Source organism: Thamnophis elegans, chromosome 1 (assembly GCF_009769535.1).
Source record: "Thamnophis elegans isolate rThaEle1 chromosome 1, rThaEle1.pri, whole genome shotgun sequence".
NCBI classification, from domain to species: Eukaryota; Metazoa; Chordata; class Lepidosauria; order Squamata; family Colubridae; genus Thamnophis; species Thamnophis elegans.
Window position 1 is genome coordinate 14,876,566 of NC_045541.1, and position 23,927 is coordinate 14,900,492.

Genomic DNA, 23,927 nt, shown 5'->3' on the forward strand with positions numbered 1-23,927 from the left:
GTCCCTAGCATCATACGACGTAGGGGCATAGAAAATTGCTTATAACTGTTTATACCAGTGGTTCCCAAACTTGGCAACTTTAAGACTTGTGGACTTCAACTCCCAGAATTCTCCAGCCAGCTCTGCTGGTTTATACTATTGTTCCAAGTAGCTTAGTCTGGCAATGAGTGCCCATAATTGATGCATTTTTCCAGCTGTGCAAGGAAATGCAAAGGATTGAACCAGAGATCTCTGCGTGCAAACCACATGAGCTATGAACTAGGGTCAGTGGTGGGTTTCAAAATTTTTTCGAACCTACTCTGTGGGTGTGGCCTCCTTTGTGGGTGTGGCTTGCCGGCCATGTGACCTGGTGGGAGTGTCTTGCCAGCCATGTGTTTTCTTTCTTTCTTTCTTTCTTTCTTTCTTTCTTTCTTTCTTTCTTTCTTTCTTTCTTTCTTTCTTTCTTTCTTTCTTTCTTTCTTTCTCCTTCCTTTTTCCTTTTTTCTTTCATCTCTCTCTCTTTTTCCTTTTTTTTTTTCATCTCTCTCTCACTTTTTCTTTCTTTTTTCTTTTTTTCTCTTTTTCTTTCTTCCTTTCTTTTTCTTTCTCTTTCTCTCTCTCTGTGAGTCTCTCTGTGTATGTGTGTGTCAGTGGTGGGTTTCAAAAATTTTTGGAACCTCTTCTGTAGGTGTGGCCTGCTTTCTGGTGGAACCTCTTCTAACCGGTTCAGTAAATTTGACGAACCGGTTCTACCGAACTGGTGCGAACTGGTAGGAACCCACCTCTGACTAGGGTCCTTCCATTGAGATTGGTTTAACATTACTATTAAGTTTGCTTAGCATAACATCCATTTCATGTCATTTAAAATAATGCTTGTGTTTGGGAGATGAGGATTGTTCCATTTTTTTTTTTGCATTAAATCTTGCAAATGATTTAAGAGGTTATAACATTTTTTGTATATTGATATATGGGAAAGGATTATTATAATTCACCCCTCTTGAAACTGATGCCCTCTGCATATGTTGGGCTGCAATGTTGATCATTCTTGGCTTATATAGCTATTGAACTTTCTTAGATTAGAGCATTTGGAGGTTAGCAGATTAGTAGAGCCTCCATCTTTGTTACCGCCCTTTTCTTCTACGTTAGTAGTTGTGCTACCAGAGCGAAACTTTTGTATTTATCAGAAAAGCTGCTATAGCGGTCTTTCCCAAAGTAAGAGATATGCTTACTTCCAAGCTTCCAGTAACTGATGACTGGATGATGACTTTCGGTTCCAGTGCTTATGGGATGCAATTTGGAAAGTATTGGTTGTCTTCAAACTGTAGCAAAGGGTTATTTATGTCCATCAAGTGCAACGTTTGTATATTCAAATCTCTTAGTATTCCCATAAGAAGATTGAAAATATTTGCTTCCATTTTGAAATAGGTGTGATTTGCTCTTTTGAAACCTGAACAAAAACCATGATCACATCAGAGGTGATATTCAGCTGGTTCTCTCCTGTTTGGGTGAACCTGTAGCGGTGGATGCAGGAGGCTCCGCCCACCAGCCCCGACATAATGCGCGAGCACTGCACATACACAGAAGGCGCTGCCGCATGGGCAGACGTGGTGCGTGCGAGCGAACCGGTAGGGAAGGGAAGGTATGATGTGATCCAGCGGGATCCCAGCCCTGGATCACATCATAGGATATCCACATGGTATATAGTTTTTGTTTGTTTAAGGCCAAATTGTGGTTTCTAATCATAGTTTACTTGTTTTGGACAGCTCTCATTAGACTGAAGGTATTTTTATAGAAACTTAAGATAAATTACTGGCTGATCTACTGTGTTATTCCTTGCCAATATGTATGCCTTACGTGCCTAGTTAGAAATTTCAGTTTCTGTTTTCCTGACTCTGAGGATTTTCCTGACTCTGAGAATTCAGTTTGGTTGAAAACGCTTTACCTGTTTGAGGGCAATGTTAATTTCTCTCCTACAGTAGCCTTTGTATGAGATCGTTCTGCGTACTATTTATCTGTAAAGGCTGAAAACACTGAAAGCAGCCCCGAATTAAAATTGAATCTTTCTGAATCTATCAGATGGCTGCAGACATAATCCCAGAGACAAAGGGTGCAGGTTGTTTTGTAGCTAATCCTGAGTTATCTCATAATAAATCTTGATAATTGAAAAAAAAAAAAGATTCAAGAACTGGTCAATGGAAAAGCTTGACCAAAGTAATCCTGTGAAGCATTTCAGTAAGCCTGTGAAAACCACGTCTGTGGAGAAGCTACTAACCTACATTTCCTTATTGGCTGCAGAAACAAAAGTAAAATGCTTGCGTTTGCAACTAGTGTGGAAAGACAAATAACTGGCATTATGGACATTAGTTTGTGAAACAGCAGGTGGCAGCAGCTAGCCATGTTTGGCTGATCTCAAAAAAAACTTAGGAAGCTTTTAAATAGTGATGGGAGACCCCCTTGGAATCCCAGGACTGTAGATTAAATTGGGAAGTTGACAAAAGCTTCCCAAGAGGAGGTGCTAGCAAACCACTTTTGTAATGTTGCCAAGCAGGCTACAGAATCACATCTATGAAGTCGCCCTTTTTGCCATTGTGGGAAGTTATCATCCAGCCCTCTCCCAGAAAAATGAAATATCCTAGGAAATATTGAAAAGGCAGAATATTTCTCTGGATGTGAAAAGAAAGGAACATGCTTTAAAAGACAGAATAGTTGTCTGTAGCTTCCTGCCCATTCACACTTTGTCAATAGGCCATTGAGAAGGCCAGCCCAGCCCACTCTACATAATAAAGACTCCTCCACTGCAGCTGTAGGGGGAAGGGATATTACTCAACTGACCACAAGGCATCTGAGAACTCATCACAGCCTAGAGAGTAGCCCCCTGCATGGCACCATGGGAGTCTGACAACCAGTCAGAATACATTTCTTACACAGGAACAGGAAACAGAGAGGTGGGACTGAACAGGGTATAAAAAGCTTAGCAATCCCCTCCTTCAGCCCTTCTCTTCTTCTCCATCAACATTGAAACATGTGATCACCTTTTCTGTACAGGGCTCAAGCCATGTGGCCCTGTCCAACAATAAACCATCTTTCCAAGCAGCCTCCATGTCTCCAGTGTCTTCTTCCCCAGTTGGAGCGGAACCCAGAAGGACATTTCTTTCAACACCATTTAGAGAAAATAGGATAACTGTATCATTAAAGAATACTTCAACTAAGCATAATGGCGGGGCAGAGACCCGTTTTCCAGATGGTAAAAGGAACAGAGGCACTCTTTTGTGTTTTCCTAGCACAAAGCTTTCGGGAACTTGGGGGAATTGACAATAATGAAATGGGTGATTTAAATATTGCAGGTTAAGGTGCCTGTTTTATCCTTTAAAACTCATCTCGCCCCTCTCAAATCAAAGACCTGAATCTTTGTCCTCCTGACTTCAAAGGAGAAGGGGGGGGAAAGGAGGAGGAGAAGGAGGAGGAGGAAGAAGAAGAAGCAGCTTTATCAGTGACTGGGCAGCTTATGTAATAAAAAGTTTAAAAGTACTAGGAAACAATTAAAATTACAAACATTGAATAGAAAAGCTACAAATAAAAATGATGGGGTTTCGATTGGTATCGATTGAGAATTGCTGTTATAAAGAGCAGGAAACTCCTGTTCGTATTGTATTGTGTAAATGTGGTGTACATCTAAGTTTTGTGTGTGTGTATTTTACATGTTTGTTAATAAAAATAAAAAACATGTGGATCTTCTGGAGATGTTTTGATATTTTCAAAGCTTTTGTTAGTTGTGCAGTGGGGGATTGAATGAGCTTATCAATCAAATTGCACGGGTATTCCTTCTGTTGGAAGATGTTGTGTAAATAGTCTGTTTGCTTTTCTTGATGCTCAGGGTTGTAGTATGTACTCGTCTAAATGGTGTTTTTACACAGCTCTTGTGGGAGATTAGGTTGTCACCTTGGTAATGGAGCACTTGCTTAGTGTGGATGGTTTTATGATAGATATTTGTTTCTAATTTGGTACCATTAGCTCTGCTGATGAGAAAACCTAGGAAGGGTAGAATGTTATTGTTTCCTTTGTTCCTTATGAATTTTATTCTTTAGATGATGTTGTGTCATGTGTCTTCTCCACTTATTCTTTTTTTTACTATGACAAACATGTCATGAACGTACTGGATCCATATTTTGATTGTATACATGGGAATATACTATAATTTCTAGACATTGCATTAGTCCTAAAAATGGTGATCCCATGGATGTTCCTCTGATTTGTTGGTATATTTTTCCATCAAATTGAAAGTAGTAGTAAGGCAAAGATTGACAAGGTCCACAATTCTGGTTATTTGAAACTACATACATACATACATACATACATACATACATACATACATACATATCAGTGGTGGGTTTCAAAAATTTTTGGAACCTCTTCTGTAGGTGTGGCCTGCTTTCCAGGTCCACTGGTGAAACCTCTTCTAACCGGTGCGAAATGTGTGTGTGTGTGTGTGTGTGTGTGTGTGTGTGTTTTATTTTTATTTGTGCTGATAAATAAATAAAGGGAGACTAGTATAGATCTATTTCAAGCTATTTAGCTCTCATCAGCTAGCCATACCCTTACTGGGATTTGAACCTGGGCTATATTGCATACTAGGCAGAGATCTTAGCCATTAGGCCACAGGCTCTTATCCGTTATCAGCGAAAAATCTAATGTATGTATGTATGTATGTATGTATGTATGTATGTATGTATGTATGTATGTATAGTAGTGCTATCATGGATTCTTTTACTAATTCTGGGAATGTGCAATGTTCAGAGTAAGAAAGTAGTAGATGTTGGGGAACTGTGATTTAATTTAATTTAATTTATTTTGATTTACATGTACCGTGAATAACACTAAATTAACTTCCATTAATTAATATGAGTTGTCCATATGTATACAATGTGTTTTCTGTTATGCTACAATGTACCAGTTTGGGAGGGATCGTGAAGGAGGACCAAAGATGCTGGAAATATAGGTAGGGTTTCCTAACAGAAATTGATCAGAAGAGGAAAATCAGTGATAGACAAGAGTTGTTGATTTTTCAAGTTTTAAAACTGGAAAAAAATAATTAAATTCCCCAGCACCACCTTTGTATTCTCAGAAGTTTGTCATTTTTTGGCATGACCCCATTTTAGTCTGAATCATTGTTCTATGATTTATCTCTGACATTTACAGGGGTTACAGTTACAGAGATTTTTTTCAGACATTGTCAATTGAAAATATATATTTTATATTGGATATTAAATTTGTTGGCATCCAGTAGAAGTAATTCTAACCTGAGAAGCTTAAAAATATAACGAAAATAAAATGTAAACAAAATAGGCACCGACTAATTCATTGATTTAAGCATGAGTCATCAGATGCAAGCATGCAAACGCAGAAAATATATATTACCCATGCCTCACCTTTCTTGTTTAATGTTTCTTTTTTGCAGTTTTATGTAATTTACAAAAGAAAGAATCATTTACTAATAAAGTTAGAAATTAGTAAAAACTTGGCAAGACAAAGCTGTTCTTCCATGTCTCTTAAAATTTGAGCTCCGGTGTTATGGAGGCTTGAGTCCCAGTTTTCCTCTCTTCTAATGAGCCATAGCTTTAAATGTGGTAAAAATATGGTTTGTGTTTGCATTTTGTGGTTCTTTTTTTGTGCCTAGTCTTGAAATGTTACAAAAAGTTAGCTCATCCTTACTTGAATTGACCTTATTGAATAGCAAGACATCCTTTTTTTTCTATTAGCATAACATGCATATGGAGGAACCTTTTGATTGCACTACTAAAGGATTAATTTAGCAGCTTTGCAATACATAGACCAGCTCCTGAAATAATTTGGTTTCCCAGCAGTGAAGGCCGGCTTCAGTTAATTAGCATTTTATTGTAATTTAGAAGGTCAATCAACAGAGCTGATAATTCACTGGAGATGCATTTTGGTGTCAAGGAAGGGTGGTTAGTCTGTAGCACGCAAGATATTGCTGAACTACAATTTGCAGCTTCTCTAGGGAGTATGGGCAATGGTGAGGAATGCTGGGAGATGCAATTCTGAAATACTTCGAGTGCCAGAAATTGCCTAACTTTCAATTATGTTCCTTTATATTTTGAATGTTGGAACTGTTCCTTTAAATTATTGTTGGCAATGACAGATTGAAATGTTCTTTACAGAAGGGGAAGTCCTTATCTCAGGTGCCAGAAGCGGCAATATTTGACCCTGAAAGAAATAGGTTGTCTAGCCAGTTCTTTTTGCGCTGAGTGTTTTCCTGTTCTGAATGAGCCAAATAGTTCTGACCTTTCCAGTATCCTGAGTAGTGAATACTTTTGAACATGAACATTGAAAAATATAGGAGTATGTGCCTGCAGTTTTCCCAACTTCCCTGTAAATATCTGATCCAAAACATTGGGTCTAAAGCCATGATGGCAAACCTATGGCACATGTGCCAGAGGTGGCATGCAGAGCCCTCTCTGTGGGCATGCACACCATTGCCATGTGCTCTTCTGGTTTCCAGCACACACACGGACAAGCCAGAGCACTGGAAAACGACCTGAAAAACGGCCAAGAAACAGGGCATTTTTCACCCTTTTTCGGGCTGTTTTTGGCCTAAAAAACCACCAAAAATAGACATGTGCACACGGGCCAACTGGTCTTCGGGTTTCCAGTGCTCTGGCGCACGCACACATGCACATGCGTTCCGGTTTGGGCACTTGGTGCCGAAAAGGTTCGCCATCACTGGTCTAGAGCACGTCATAGCAGTTAGCAATAGCAATTGCTAACTGCTATGACGTATATAAGTTAGACTTATATACCGCTTCATAGGGCTTTCAGCCCTCTCTAAGCGGTTTACAGAATCAGCATATCGCCCCCACAGTCTGGGTCCTCATTTCACCCACCTCGGAAGGATGGAAGGCTGAGTCAACTTTGAACCGCTGAACTGCAGATAACAGTCAGCTGAAGTGGCCTGCAGTACTGCACCCTAACCACTGCGCCACCTCGGCTCTTTTTATCACGGCAGCATCATGTGACGTATTGTGACTTTCCTCCCTGTGTTAAACCGGCACAGGCGTGGCCATCACATGACACATTCAGCCCGCGGGTTGGGAGTTTGACAGCCCTGGTCCAGAGGCAGAGAAACTGGGTTTGTTTCCAGAGATAAAAACAGTGGTGTGATTAAAAGACCTTTTAATGTGCTTAATTGTTAGCTTTAGTTGTAAAAGTGTTCCTAAATGTCTGAATGAATGAAAATTGTATTTCTGCAATAAGTAGCAGTTTGACAGCCAGTTTGGTATAATGGTTACGGCAACAATGTAGAAATGGGGAGATCCAAGTTCAAGTTCAAGCCCATTGTCAGCCATAGAAACTTACTGGATCACATAGACCCAATCACTCTCTCTCAAAGTAACCTGAGAATGTATCTATTGTATGGATAAAACACAGAGAGATTCCCCAATAGACTGTCTTGCGGAGACAGGGGGTGTAAATCTTACAAATAGAATAGTAATAAAGATACAATAGCCTTGCGAGAAATGTATAAATATGCAATTGGCATTATGTTAAGCAGGGCATGAGAGAATTCCACTTAAAATAGTTCTCAGCATCTGCAGTGTTTCTAAGCACCTGTATTAAATCTGTATTAATTAAATCAAGCACAGATTTTAGTCATTATAAAATGGTTGACAAATGAATGGCCTAAGTCTTGTAGCAATTGCAATAAAAGATGATCACGGGATTATGCAACCATCTGGTTGCCAGGGGTCTGAATTTTGATCACATGACCTTGGGGATGCTGCAGTGGTTTTAAGTGTGAGTACTGGCTGCAAGTCACTTTTTCACTGCTATTTCCATGTAAGTTTGAATAGCAATAGCCCTTAGGCTTATATACCGCTTCACAGTGCTTTACAGCCCTCCAAGCAGTTTACAGAGTCAGCCTCTTACCCCCAACAATCTGGGTCCTCATTTTACCAACCTTGAAAGGATGGAAGGCTGAGTCAACCTTGAGCCGGTCCGTGACCCGTCAAAAGCGCGAACGTCATAAGCGCACCGACAACACTGCGGTGCTAAAACCGCGATTTCAAAAGCGCGCCGACAACAGCGCGCCGACAGAAGCGCGATTTCATTTAAGGTAAGATTTACAGTTAGGTTGAGGGTTAGGTTGAGGGTTAGGTTGAGGGTTAGGTTGAGGGTTATGTTACAGCGCGCTTCTGTCGGCGCGCTTTTGTCGGCGCGCTTTAAGGCTAATTAGTCGCTCATTCGTCGCACGGTTTTGTCACCGCGCTTTAGACACCGCGGTTTAGTCAGGCGCACTTTTGTTGTGCGCGCATTTGTGGTGGAACCGAGCCGGTCAGGATTGAACTCCTGGCAGCGGGCAGAGTTAACCTGCAATACTGCATTCTTAACCACTGCACATCATGGATGGATGGACAGATGATCAACGGAAGGAAGGGCAATAGCACTTGGACATATATAAAATTTATTATTAGACAAATAGAGGGGGGGAGAGTAGTTAGGCCTAAGTGTGGACTACAATAGGAAACTGGTTACTAGGGTTCCCACCTGAACGTATTACAGGTCTTAACTGTCCCTTCCCTTCCTTTTTGTTTTCTTTTGGTAGGGTGTGGGCTTGTCTGTCCATGGGCATTTCAGAGTTGCTACAGAGAGGACCATATTTGCCATGCCAGAGACAGCAATAGGTAAGCATCACACATTGCCTTTTATGTTGACTTTCCATGGAGAAGCAGAAGCTACTATATAATACCGGTATAATACCGGCTAGAATATGAAGAGTCAAGTTCCTATCCTGCTGCAGCACTTAATAATATTGATCTACTCACACACTCTGAAAATATCATTTCACAAACCCTTTGTGGGATGTTATTGTCAGAGTGTGTGAGTAGATCAATATTATTAAGATCATTCACCTCCATCTATACCACTTAGACTTTGCAGGAGAATACATCAGATAACATCTGAATAACAATAATGATTTGCTCTTTATGTCCCGAATTACTTCTTTGATCTTAATTTCCACACATGGAGTGTGCTTTTTCATGCTAAGGGAGAATAGTTCCCGAGCCCTTCGCTCATTTTTGAAATATGAGCAGAGCAAGAGATGGAATTTGACAAAGAAATTAACCTTTTCTTTATGTAGAATTAGGACATCATCATTAGAGATTGGCTACTAGATTAACTAAGGAGAAACGATATAATGCATGGGGGAACCACATAGTGTCTGCAGAATCCCAAAATGGGGAAATAGATTTTAGGGCAAAAATGGTGAATTAAAATAAAAAATAAATAAATTACTGCCACCTGAAGTCTTACCATGTTTGGTTTCAGAACACCAACATCCCCTGAAATGTGGCGATCTCCAGAAATATACAGTACATTTGTTTTTAGAAATTATTGTAGCACTTAATCCATAGACCACAGGCTGGGAATCATTTGTTCAGAGTTCATTCTATGAATAAATACATTTTGTTCATGGGGAAAAGATTGGGACGTCATTAGAATATCTGGAAGAAAAGCAACCTGATGAATTGAAGCAAAGTCTTTGGGGTGATTACACTAATCACATGCACTGTTTTGATAACACAGCATCATCTGTGTCGCTGTCATTCCAGGGTGTCTGTTAAGCTTGTATTTTTGGCTTCCAAGATCTCATGAAACAAATCCAAGGACGGATAGAGCAAGAATACCCTTGCAGGGTATTAAAAAACTGTTTTACAAAGATACTCTAAAGACAGCCTTTTTTTTTTTCCTCAACTGAAAAGGGCTAAACAAGTGGCAGTTCTCAGAGAGTGCAAATTGTGGCGTTGTGGTTAGGTCTGATTTGGATAGAGACAGTAATGAAGAATTTTCATTGCCTTTTATCTCCATTGTGAGTTAAACTATTATCAAAAGCTCTAAGAAAATGTTTCTTCCAATATGGATGTGAAAGGGAACTGCTCAGTTTGTGGACTGCAGCATGGGAACCCAGAGTCTCCCTAACCTAAGAGCCAGAATCCCTTCTCTCCCAGTATTCATAAACCAATAGTTTGGTTTTATACTTAGTTTTTGTATGTATTCATTTCCCAGAGTCACCCAGGATTTGGGTAAGTTAGAAATGTGAAGTGGATGCATTCCATAGTGTCCCATTTTATTTGACCCTGAGACTACTCAGAGTCTAAGTGTTTAAGCACAAGGTTTTTAAAATAGCTGGTATGAAAAAACACTATCATGGATTTGGAGTTGGAGTTTGGAGTTTATTCAATTTGTAGGCCGCCCTATTCCCCGAAGGGACTCAGGGTGGCTGAACAAAAGCCAAGGGAGGGGAAATTACAAAAAGTAAGACAAAAACAATCAGACAATACGAACAGTTTAAAAGCACAACAGACACAGCAAATTCGAGTAGCGGGGGGAACTCAACCCCAGGCTTGCTGGGACAGCCAGGTCTTCATGGCCGTCCGGAAGGCCCAAAGGGTGGAGAGGGTCCGAATCTCCACGGGGAGCTCGTTCCAAAGGGCCGGAGCAGCCACAGAGAAGGCCCTCCTCCGAGTAGTCGCCAGCCGACATTGGCCGGCAGATGGAATACGGAGGAGGCCTAATCTGTGGGATCGAATGGATCTGTGGGATTTGACTTCTGAGAACTACCTTTCCAATCACAAAAAGAAAAAGGCCCAGTGGCTCCTAGTATACCAACACAATTTTCCATTATAAGGCCATCCTAAAATCTGAGGACGGCTTTGAAAAGATTATTCACACAAATACAAAGTTTGAGGAAACGGTCTTACACATGTTCTGCGGTAAATGGTATTTTGTGATGTGGCTATTAATATTTGTGCCCCCACAATAATTCACATAAGCTCCTCAAGTTAAAAAAAGGGGAAATGTTCCTCTTACTGGCTATCAACTTCAGCAGAGATGTTAAGAAAATTGTGTGGGCAAAAATGGTGCAGTGTGTTTTTCCACAAGATGAGCAAAACAGCAAAGGATTCATTTTCAAGCAAAGCAGCCCACTTACAAGGCCTAGTTATTAGCAGGAGGAGGGGAAACAGCACTTAAGTTTTAATTATACAGCTTTTTTTTTCCATCTTGCATATCTTTTCCCCCCTTTAATTGCAGGTCTTTTCCCTGATGTGGGTGGAGGCTATTTCTTGCCAAGACTTCCAGGGAAGCTGGGCTATTTTCTTGCTCTTACAGGATTTAGGCTGAGAGGAAGAGATGTCCACACAGCAGGAATTGCAACTCATTTTGTAGAAGCAGACAAGGTAAATCTGCGCCAAATAGGTAACAGTTATGGAATGTGCACCTGGAAAAGAGAGGGGGGTATTGCAGTAGCAGCACAGTTTCTCAAGGAAGAGACAGCACATTCCAGAGAGAACCCAGTCCAGAGCTGGATGGGAGAGAGAAGAAGAGGTTTAGGAAAGCATATATTTAATAGATTAGACACTTATAGCCTTAGTCTGGCAAGATTCTGTCTATTAGGTATAAGCAAATAAAGAATTGGATTCAGTTGGATTTCACTGTTTCTTCTTTGGGCTTGGACCTAACAGTTACTGCTTATACTGCATCCTTGTTCCTAGTTTTGTGAGGCAGGTATGTTTTTAGATAATCTCGTGCACTTTTGATCAATACTCACTTTGTCTTTTAACCCTGTCTAGTTTAATTTGGCACTCACAAATAAATTTCCAGGCTACCACACAAATCAGAACTCAGTACATGCAAATCTGTCGTTTTCAATACTTTGTATTCAGACTTTGCTGGATTTCTTTCCTCTCCCTGCTCTATGTTTGTGTCTCATTTCGAGGTTGAGGGGGGTCCTTTGGAAAATAGACTGTGGACTATAGGAAGAAAGACATTTCTGCCGTTCAGTAACCAATCCCAAATCCTTTTATTGATAGAAACCAGGGTAGGATACAATACACTGGGCTACATAACATCTTACATTGAAGTGGTTTGGCCCCTCAGAAGTCTGTACTTTTGTTGGAAATTTCTGCTTTCTCCCGTAGATGTCCACCTGCAGATGGAACTTTTTAAAAAAGTGATGATGCCCCAAACTTCAGTTGCTCCCCCCCCTTCCCTTTCTTTTTATAAAATGTTGTGAAAGAGAATAAAAATGAACTAGCTTCCCAAGGTTTCAAACTGTTCTATTTTTTATAACATCAGTCTTGAAATCACTTGTGTGAAATTATGGTTCCACCACAAAACCACGGTCGACTAAAGCGCGCTCGACGAAACCGCGTACCTGACGTCATCACAGCGCGACGAAAAAAGCACGCTGTGAGCGCTAAAGCTAAAAATAACCCCTAAACCTAAACCTAACCCCCCGAAACCTAACCCTAAACCTAACCCTAAACCTAACCCTTAACATAACGCTAAACCTAACGCTAACCCTTAACCTAACCCTAAACCTAACCCTAACGCTTAACCTAACCCTAAACCTAACCCTAACCCTTAACCTAACCCTAAACCTAAACCTAACCCTTACCTTAACGTGAATCGGCTTGCTTTCAAAGCGCTTTTTAAAGCGCTCTTTTTTCTCCACGGTTGCTGTTGTCGCACTGCTGATGACGTCAGCGACGCGCTTTAATCGGGCGTGCTTTAGTGGACCGCGGTTTTGTCGTGCCACGGAAATTATAATGTTTCAGAAGTTAGAGTTCTATACTAGTTGTGGAGATAAGAGCAAAAAGGAGAAGCCAATGTTCATGTAACACTGTTTTGTAGATATCTGAAATCTCTCTTGATATTATCAAGAAAAAATCCTGACAGAAATGTGATTGGATAATATTAAGGCCTGTATTGAACAAAATTTTGGCCTTTCCCCCCATCGTTGTTTAAATGTTAGATTGTTTGATAAGGTTCAAACTGTAAATATGACAATAGATTTGTATGCTTTTTATAACTGTTCTTTTATTTGCAGATGGCCTCTCTCGAAAAAGATTTGATAGAATTAATATCCCCCACAAAAGCAAATGTTGCAGTTGTTTTGGATTCCTATCATAAGGAGGTAAATGAAATTTAAATATACAATAGATTTCATAATAGGTAACCTTTATATACAAAGCACACCTCTATTAAGAAAGTCGGTCTTCATTTTAAATTTTTGCTGCGTCTGTGTGCAGCAGAAAATGTTCGAAATATGGCAAACCTTCTCTTCATAGGCTACAATAGCCTATAGTTCTGCGTATAAGCTATTTGGGTAGAAAACGAAATTGACACCAACTTCTTAAGAATAAGATAAACTAGATGCAATCTTGAATTAAAATTCATTAGAAAGATAAAAATATGAAGTATGAATTCTCTAATACTAAGAATTATTGAAATAATGATCAAAGGTTGGTAATTGAATGATGCAATACTTGGTACAGCAAACTTGGCATACTATGCTTGAAGTAAACAAAACCTTGTGAATTATTCCTTTGAGTTTTTACATTTGAGATAGTTTCCTTGTTGATTTAGGCAGCAGCATAAACGATCAAATAACATCAAATAAAACATTGTTCCCAAATGTTTGCTCTTCTGCTGTGTCCGGGTTATTCCTACATGGAATAACTTAGAAGGATGTTTACTGTTTTTCTATTAGAAATTTCTAAGGTGCATTCTATATATCTATGTATGTGTAATTAACTCATTTGTCTACTTCCAAATAGGTACATAGAGGATTTTTCTATGCAAAATGCTATTTTTTTTAAGCGAAGTAGGCTTTTGAAATACACAGAATGCATCGCATCTTTAAATAAATAAATAATAAAGATGGTGGTTACTCTCATCTCTGCGTTCCTTGAAACCTTGTGCGCTGACAGAAATTGAGCTGTAAATCATCTTACAGTTTGGCCACAGATTTTAGCATTCGCGTTCTCGGTCAGCAAAATGGACTGAATTTATGCCCATAGCAAGATGTTTTCTACAAAGAGGAAAGGTTATGATGAGCTGCAACTATTAAAAGTTAATGGAGTGGAAGCAGTCTGTGGAGTGTCCAGGATATTAATGCCGGGCCTTTTGTTATTATTTGTAGCTAGTATTACTGTATTACAGATACGTTCATATTACAGAAACATGACATGTAACTTGTGAAAAACTACAATTCCGACAATTCTCATTTGCAGAAAGAGTGTGAGTAGTTGCACTGACCCTTCCCACCATCAAAATGTGCTAAGCATATCTATTTACAATAGCCACAGTGGGCTATTGTAAATAGATATGATAGATAGATAGATAGATAGATAGATAGATAGATAGATAGATAGATAGATAGATAGATAGATGGATGATAGATAGATAGATAGATAGATAGATAGATAGATAGATAGATAGATAGATAGATAGATAGATGATAGATAGTGTTGTGGCTCGGCAGGAGCCGTTGGAGCTGCCACCAGACTCCAACAGCGAGGGGTCTTATGAGTCGGCCCTGGAGGATGCGGAGGACCCTGGACAGGGTTCTGACTCCGAGCAGGGCACAGAGAGACTAGTTGGTCACCAGGTGATGCCTGAGCCTTGGATCAGTGGGGAGGAGACAAGAATGAGTGATCCAGAAAACACCTGTGAGTTTTTCCAGGATGCACGCCATCGAAGGGCTACTTGGCGTCAAGAACAACTGCGTAATCACAGGAGGTGATTACGCTCAGCTGATGCTCATTAAGATCCTCTCCTGATTATAAAAGAGACTGCTTGTGCCACGCCTTTCTGTAGAAGTCAACGTTAACGATTAACAAGAAACAAACTTGGCAGGCTGGATTGCTGCCAGAGTTTGTTTGCATTGCTGCCAAGTTTTGTAGGACTCGCTGCCGGAGTGCTTATCTCTTTATGTGGCTTTCAGCCAACGAGAGTCTGGACTGATTAAAAAACATTCTCATTTACATTGGCTTCAGCGTTGGTTCCTGGACGGAGAAGGGGGGGTCAGAACAGATAGGTAGGTAGGTAGGTAGGTAGGTAGGTAGGTAGGTAGATGATAGATAGATAGATAGATAGATAGATAGATAGATAGATAGATAGATAGATAGATAGATAGATAGATAGATTATTGTTGATAGGATTACTGGGAGCTAAAATTCAAAATAGTAGAAGGAGGAGTTTGAGATAGTGCATGTCTTCTCACAAACAGATACAGCAGTCCTTTTCTAATTACGATAACAAAGATAAAGATGGTTTATTGCCAATTAGGTTAGTTTTTCTTTCATGAAGAGAAATAGCATAGGCTTTGCTTTTTGTAACCATTTTAAATGATTTGGAAAGAGTTTTGTTATCTTTTTTTCCTCTTAGTGCAAACTTGATCAAGACAAAGAATTTATCCTTGGTGAACACATGGACAAAATCAACAGGTACACAAAAATAGCTGTGGCTCTATACAGGGCTAAATTGCCTACTATGGCCATAAATGAGAATAGTATGTCTCGTCCCAGAAATGGATGGAGAGAGTGGGTCTTAAATTTTTCCCTGCCTGCTTCTGTAAGCTGTCTTCAAAGTTTTCCCAGCTAAGCTCCAGTGCTAGCGATAGGCTGTGAGAAAAGAACTGGGATAGTGAAGATACTTTGGTTCATCTGGCTATCTGTATATATAACATAACAATGATAGTCATCAGTACTTCATACATTATTGTGGCTGATCCAATGCCAAGTTGTTCATTTGTTTCTTGTTTTCCTTCCTGAACAAATGTAGAATGGTGTTCCTCCCCACGTATGCCACACCTCATATTTAACGATGGGGAAATTGCCATTATGAGTAGTTCTTTAATGGTCACACCATTTTTGTATGATTGGTGAGTCTATGATCTGTAATAAAGCCATTCATTCGTTGATTATCTGTTTTTCACTAAAGTGCAATGAATCAAACATAATTTGCAGAAAATATACTTTTCAAACTGCTTAACCGTACGGATCTATTGAGTAGTACTAATGAGCAATATGCTGGCGTATCGTGGACTTTCAACTTTCTTTCTTTTTTTTCAACAAACAGAAGGAAGTGATTAATCCCTGCAGTAGCATCTGCTTCTTAAGTAATGACTATGTCTTAGCTTGACTGCCTGGTAGGACTTTTTAAAAAGAAAGTCAAAACAACAACAACGAAAATCTGATATGAGAGTGAATAAACACTTAAGGGAAGAAACAGCATTTTCTAATTCAATGCAAAACGATGGAAGTTTAGGCTTTTCAATCTGATGTAGCAGTTTAAGATTTGCTTTTTTGGGGAAGTTTCTAGGGAGGTTGTAGGGAGAGTGAGGCAAGGTATAAATTGGGTGTTTTCAGAAATCGGAAGTCAAGGAATTCAGATGTTACTTTCAGCTTCTACAAAATGTAAGGCATTATGTTTACACCTTAAACACTCTCTCCCCAAAAGAACATTGATACTGTATGTCTGGTTCTGGGAACTCTGTTAAGGGCCTGGAACAGTAAATCAGATATGTTGCCTACCTCAGCTCTACTCTATGTTGCAGGGCCTCTTTGTAACAATTATATCAGCAAAACCAATCACACACAAAAATCACAAAACCCACAAAATTTCTGGTTCCATATTCATTTTAAAGAGTTTCCAATTTTACATTTTTACTGAAGGTTCTACCATAGTGGCGAGGGCGGAATTCATAGTTTCCCTGCTCAGATTATTTTAAGCTTAATTTAAAAGTATGATATCCTTGCAGTTTATATATTACATTTACTGTCTGGCCTTTTTTGCATGCTAAAGTACCTATTGCTCATCGTAGGTTGCAGCACTTTCCCTCCCTCTCAAATATGGCTCATTTTGACTAAAGAACATTTTCTCTTTTCAGTCTTTTTTCAGCAAACAGCATGGAAGAAATTGTCCAAAACCTGAAGAAGGATGGATCTCCTTTTGCACTTGACCAATTAAAGGTAATGTTGCATTCGGTTTTTATCCTATTTGAAGGATGTCTATATCCAATCATTTTAAGCAGCATTTTGATGCCTGATCCATCAAAAAGGAGGACAACCTGTAGCCTGCACATGGCCTTTTAAGATACTTTTATATTAACCTGAAAGCCATTTTCCAAACTCTGACATAAAGTGACTAATATAGTTTTTGCTGCCTATTTGTCTTTTAAAAAGATGAAGAACAGATACTCATACAATGGCTGCTGCATTCTGCAGTTACGTTTCATGTCATAAACTGTCCACCTTCCAAACTGTGGCTACAGAAAAAGGTTACAGCTATATCTTGCCTTTGGATCTTTTATGATGCCTTTCCATTAAAATTGTCTCCAGCCTTAAAATCCAGCAATATTCATTCTGATTCCCTCCTTCATAGCGCAAATTCTCCACTGAATGGTGAATGAATGTCTTTCCTACATAGCTTGTCTTGTTCTTCTTCTACCTTCTGCTTCTTTCCATAGTAGAGCACTTTCTCTCTCCCTGTCTCTCCCTCCTTCCCTCCCTCGCTCTCTCTCCCCTTTTTGTCTCTCTGTTTGTGTACTTGCATGACTGTCTACCTACCTATCTGGTTGGCTTCCTTTCTGAAGAGCCGAGGTGGTGCAGTGGTTAGGGTGCAGAGCCTTTAAAAGCCGAGGTGGCACAGTGGTTAGGGTGCAGTACTGCAGGCCACTTCAGCTGACTGTTATCTGCAGTTCAGCGGTTCTAATCTCACCGGCTCAAGGTTGACTCAGCCTTCCATCCTTCCGAGGTGGGTGAAATGAGGACCCAGACTGTGGGGGCGATATGCTGACTCTGTAAACCGCTTAGAGAAGGCTGAAAGCCCTATGAAGCGGTATATAAGTCTAACTGCTATTGCTATTGCTATTCTGCCTCAACAGCATGATATAAACCTATGAATTGGTTTGATTGCTATGTTATTCGCTCTCTGAGGAGGCTGTGTGGTTTAAATTATTCAAATTGAAAATAGATTTCCTTATGAAGTTAAATGTGAGGAAAAATACCAATAGTGAGTGGCAGTTATATTAATGAGTTATTAGCCCCTATGTGTAGTGCCAACTATAACTTTTGGCTATGCTGATACTTAATAAATACATAACTATAACTACAACCACAAGTACTATGTTTATTTACAGGGATTTTCTGTTTCTTCTGCTCATCGTGCTCTCTCTGCAGCTCAAGCTAAGAACTTCATAGTTAATAAAATACTACAGATAGCGCACTACTTACACAAGGACGATTACACAATTGAGCTGAAAATTTCTGTTGTTAAGTGAGACATTTGTTAAGTGAATCACTGCAGTTGTTAAGTTAGTAAAACAGTTGTTAAGTGAATCTGGCTTCCCCATTGATTTTGCTTGTCAGGTGATCACAAAAGGAGATCACGTCACCTCGGGATACTGCAACCATCGTAAATATGAACGAGTTGCCAAGTGTCTGAATTTTGACCATGTGACTATTGGGATGCCGCAATGGTTGTGTGAAAAATGGTCATAAGTCACTTGTTTCAGTGCCATTGTAACTTCTGTCACTAAATGAACTTTTATAAGGACTACCTGTGTAAGCCAAAGGGAGAAATAAGTTATACAATTTAAAAACCAAGGAGTTCACCAAGGATTTGGTGTCACCCATGGGCAACATAAAAATGTAATAGATAAATAAATAAAATATAAATAAATTTTGTTGTTGCAGATTCCATACTCAAACCTGAAGTCCTATTAATGACAATAGTAATAATTTAAATAGCCCGTAAGTCACAAGAACAAATTTAGTCCTTTTCTGGAAAATAATGTAATAGGTCTTTCAGGCAGTTTTTGCATAAAAATAATAAAAAATGAACTTGTGGCAAGATTATAGAAAGAACAGTAAATTATGTGACTTTAGAGAGAGAGGTTGACCTTACAACTGCTGTGAGGAATATTTATTCACTTTGATATATATTGTTGTTTCATTTCTATTTTTCAACTTTTCTTGCACATTTTGTTTTTTCTTTGATTTCTTTTTTTCTTTTATCTTCTTTATTTTATATCAAATTATTGTTGCCAACCCTTAGCCTACTTGATCACAGAGCATAATCTTGAAAAAGCCATTACATCATCAGCTGTTCCTTTCTATGTAAAGTAATGGAATTTCTCCTTTGATATATCCAATGTTAAAACGTACATACTGAAGAGATTTCTCCTTTCATGAAGTCCCAGATCAGTGGTGGGTTTCAAAATTTTTTAGAATCTCTTCTGTAGGTGTGGCCTGCTTTGTGGGAGCGGCTTGCTGGCCATGTGACCAGGTGGGCATGGCTTGCTGGCCATGTGACTGGGTGGGAGTGGCTTGGCAGTCATGTGACTGGGTGGGCGTGGCCAACTTGTAAAATGTGGTGAAACTCACTTAACAATGCTCTTGCTTAGCAATCAAAATGTTGGCTCAGAAACTCTGGCATTTGAAGCACACAAGCTTGCACCCCTAACCATTTAGAAAAAAAAAACCCAGGGGTGTTCAAACTTGACAGCTTTAAGACTTGTGAACTTCAACTCCCAGAATTCCTCCTCTCGCTCTTCATCTTGATGATGTGCGGATGGCGGGGGGAGGGAGCTGGAACTGGTTCTAAACGGCACTGTAGATTTGTGGAATCTTTTCTATAGAAGAAGTTAGAACTGGCAGGAACCCACCCCTGTCCCAGATCATCATTTATTTTCTGCAGAACATCTTGGTTTTTTTCTTATTCATTAACTAGGATCCCCTCCCAAAATGCAATTAATATTATCAGGTAGCAATTGCCTGGTTTTTCTCCATTAACCATAGTTAGGGTGAATTTCAGTGAAAGTATAGCGCTGTACCACGGTCACTTGAGAGATATGGAAAAACAGAAAAACTATGAAATAAAGGCTAGACGGAACAACTTCTTATTGAAAGTCTTGGAAAATGTTTTTGCCTTCATAGTTTATACCAGTGTTTCTCAACCTTAGCAACTTTAAGACCTGAGGACTTCAACTCCCAGAATTCCCCAGCCAGCTATGCTGGCTGGGGAATTCTGGGAGTTGAAATCCACAGGTCTTAAAGTTGCCAAGATTGAGAAACACTGGTTTATACATTTTAAGGAGGGCAGTTTCCACAGTTTTTTTTTAAAACCATCTGGGCTTCTTGTTGCCATTCATTTGAAATGAAATTATTAACAATGAAGTGACTAGCACATTTTGCTCTGATGTGCCTTTGGCAAGTAATGTTCTCTCTGTGCTACAATAGTAAAAGTGAATGAGGCTCTGCTTCATTCATTGCTGCGGCTAACTTGTTTTGCTCCTTGAATATAGGCTTCCAGTAGCTTTACTTCAACCAGACGTAAGAATATATCCAGGCTTTATTAAAGTTTGACTGCATTTATGTATTCTGTTGCTTGAAATTATGGTAAATTGAATCTGAATGAAAGTAACCTGCAACTGATTGCAGTAATCAAAAAGAAGACAAATTTCCACAAGTTCTTAAACAGTTACACCTCATTTGATTTCCAGCAAACAGATGGGGAAACAGATCCATTTTGTTTATGCCTGTCATTAAGGCAATTGGCCTGTGGAGCTTGAGAGATGTTTTTTGTTTGAAAGTTGAAGAAGTAAATTTCTGTTATTGTGCCTTCCTTACAGAGATAAAGGGAATATCTGTTCAACTGTGCATGTAGTAGTACTTAGACATATACCGCTTCACAGTGCTTTACCGCCCTCTGTAAGCAGTTTAGAGAGTCAGCCTATTGCCCCCAACCGTCTGGCTCCTCATTTTAATGACCTTGGAGCAATGGAAGGCTGAGCCGGTCAGGATCGAACTGCTGGCCAAATTAGCCTGCAATACTGCATTCTGATCACTGTGTCACTGCGGCTAATATACATTACTATATGCCACGGAAGTAATTGATATAAGTTCTTTACTACTGAAAAGAGAGTTTCATTTTTTAAGTTTTGGCTTAAAGGAGGTGAACCTACATGGGGCTGCCCCTGAAAAGTGTTCGGAGACTACAATTAGTCCAGAATGCAGCCGTGCGAGCGATACTGGGTGTACCTAGGTACACCCACATTACACCTATCCTCTGCGAGCTGCACTAGCTTCCTATTGGTCTCCAAGCACGATTCAAGGTGCTGGTTATCACCTTTAAAGCCCTACATGGCCTAGGACCCGGATATCTACGAGACCATCTTCTGCCGCACACCTTCCTTAGACCGATAAGATTGCACAGGATGGGCCTTCTCCAGGTACCATCAGCTGGACAATGCCGGCTGGCGACACCTCGGAGTAGGGCCTTCTCTGTTGCTGCTCTGGCCCTATTGAATGAGCTACCCCCAGAGATCTGGACCCTACCCACTCTCATGGCCTTCCGAAAAGCTATTAAAACCTGGCTATTCCGGCAGGCCTGGGGCTGTTGACCTCTGGATTGAGGTCCAGCCCCGTTTAGATTGGGTGCATGTTGTGTCTTTTTAAATTTGTCGTGTTTTATCTGTTTTTATCTTTCTTAATTTGTTTCTGTAAGCCGCCCGGAGTCCTTCGGGATTGGGCGGCCTATAAATTTAATAAACAGTAACAGTAACCTGGGCTAGGTCGCTGTTTTGTTGGTGTTTTAATTGGAATTATCTTGTCTCTAAGTAATTCTTCTCCTAAGTTAAAAAAAATAAAATCCAGGAATCTATCTTTTTTTGTATGGTTGGGGCAAAATAATTAATTAATTAATTTTATCCTGCCTTTATTATTTTTATAAATAACTCAGAGGCAGTGATATATCTTAATAAATACTCCTTTCTCCTCCCTATTTTCTCCATAACAATCACCCTGTGAAGTGAGTTGGACTTGGCCCAAAAGTCACTCACCTGGTTTTCATGCCTAAGGCAGGACTAGATGATAGAAAACACTTTGACTGACTCCATAAAAATTGAATAATGTATAATAGATTCTTTTACATTCCCATCTTGACCAAGTTACTGTCAGCGTTCCAAATATCTCTGGAGCCACAATGAATCTGAGAAGCTCATAGCGGCAGCCTACTTATAACTTTACCAGCTCGGTCATTAGCATCGCCGGGGCCCCTCAAATTAGCGTTCCATCTACCTGCTCAACCCGAATGGGACAGGCTAGAGGTCTTGTGCGTATGCCTAGTTGCTTTACAATCGACATGCTGATTAAGCATCGAGTGCAACCGGTGTCCACGATTGCTTCAACTTCCCCTTCCACCCCCATTTCGGGTACTTGGAGCTTGGCTTGGAAGGTGAAGGGACGGATAGGTGCACTCACCATTGGGTCATCTTCGGCATTTTCCTCCTCCAAGGCCTCCCCATTGGTAGGACTCTTCGTCACCTTAGGTTGGAGATCCTCTTTCTGAGGTTGTTGGTCCAGATGACACTTTTCTGGTGGCATCTTGGGCCTTCTCTTTACCGCCATGGCAGTTGGTGTGCATGTTTGTGGCATTGGGGCTGGAGCCAAGCACTCTGACGCTTTGTGGCCACGTTGACAGCAATGGTGGCGTTTTATTGGCCCTCACTAGGGAAAGAACCCAGTTACATCTCTAAACTTAGGAACCACTTCATCACATTGTTCCGCAATCCATCCTGCAGCTTCCCCCTCATTCATCCCTTCTTTCATTGTTGAGAACTCTTCTCTGTAGGAAGGTGGGGTAAGAACCTATTGGGGCATTGCAGGTAAGACTGGACTCGGGGGGGGGGAGGGGGTTCAATCCCTGGGTTATCCCTGCCCAATTATCTGCCATGGTGCCATCTGCTGAGGGAGAGCAGTTGCTTGATTCGCAGGCCAACCATCAGTTGCTGGCTAGGGGAAAATATGGCCCATGTTGATGGCCAAACAGATGCCCACTGGCATCTCTTCCATCCATGACCTGGGAAGAAAGCCTAATCTGGTAGTGCTTGATTCACAGGTTGCAGCCCCAACATCAATAGCTGATTAGGAAGAGATGTTTGCCAAACCCCTTCCTGCTGGCTGGTTTGAATTCCCCATTTTGATAGGGAATCTATCTTCAACTCAGTTGCAGGGTAATGGGGTCATTTCATTTATTGCTGTTTGGAAGGAGTCAAAATCTCCACTCCATTTCCCCCCCCCCCCCAGCCTTGGCTGGGGAAGGAGGGGGAGCATCTACTCATGTTTAGCTGCTCAAGTTGGTCTGGGAAGCTTCAATCATCTTGTCTCCTCCAGCCGTGTATAGAATTAGCCTTTCCAACCCCCATCTTCCCAGATGCTATAAATCTTCCAATTTCTTCCCACACAATTCTTTGGAAGATTCGCAGAGAAGCCTTTCATCATTAGCTTTTTCTTATCTTCGCTGATATTTTACACTGACCGGGTCAGGTCAGTGTTGAGAGTCAGCATCCCTCACCAGCACCCCGTGCTGGGATTGCTGTTGATTTATTTTTAAAGGAGATTTGGGTTAATGTCAAAATAAAACATTCCTTTCTAGAAGCCCAAAGTCATTTTTGTCTCCGCATCTCTGCATCTGACTTGAACTTGATGGGTAGAAATGCCAGCATGGCAGAGGAAGATTGGACCATGTGATGGACTTGTGGGTGTGGGGACAAGATCATGAACTTTTAACTGGGTGGGAAACCGAGGAAGCTTTCAGATTAGGGTTTTCCACAGATGTACCAACACGTCTCTTTTCTTAAATTGGAACTTTGATGAAAGCTATGCCTTGTACTCTGATTTAATTCTGGATGATATTTGGAATGCTGACATTTATACTGTCTGCAAACTTAAATTCTACTTGTTCTTCATTAAATAAAATCGGCACCTTGCTTTTTCTTGCCCTCCGCTATGAGGAAACAAGATGAGAATATCACACTTATCACCTTGCTGATATATAGAAGCAAGAGTTACAAGTATCAAAGGAACGTTTTCCCCTTGTTACCTTAATACCAGTCAAAATATGCAGCCTCTTGAAAACACAGTGGCACAAAAGTAATGAAAGGACATTAAAAAATTCTAAAATGACACTTCTCCTGTCCTTTATTACCAATAAATAGGTAATGAAATGCCTAAATTTCCTTTGCTTTGCAACAGCAGTTAAATCAGATGAATACTGATGAAGGTTATTTGAGACACACATCATTG

General features: G+C 40.2%; 1 protein-coding gene across 1 annotated transcript in view; it reads left to right on the forward strand.

Annotated features, from left to right (window-relative positions):
- The window catches only part of HIBCH (3-hydroxyisobutyryl-CoA hydrolase), a 53,560-nt gene that overhangs the window by 15,737 nt on the left and 13,896 nt on the right, over positions 1-23,927 (forward strand). The window contains exons 7-11 of the mRNA XM_032231059.1: positions 8,597-8,675; positions 11,086-11,231; positions 12,884-12,970; positions 15,226-15,284; positions 16,730-16,811. Coding sequence (XP_032086950.1) covers positions 8,597-8,675; positions 11,086-11,231; positions 12,884-12,970; positions 15,226-15,284; positions 16,730-16,811 — 453 coding nt within the window. The remainder of the gene's footprint in view (positions 1-8,596; positions 8,676-11,085; positions 11,232-12,883; positions 12,971-15,225; positions 15,285-16,729; positions 16,812-23,927) is intronic.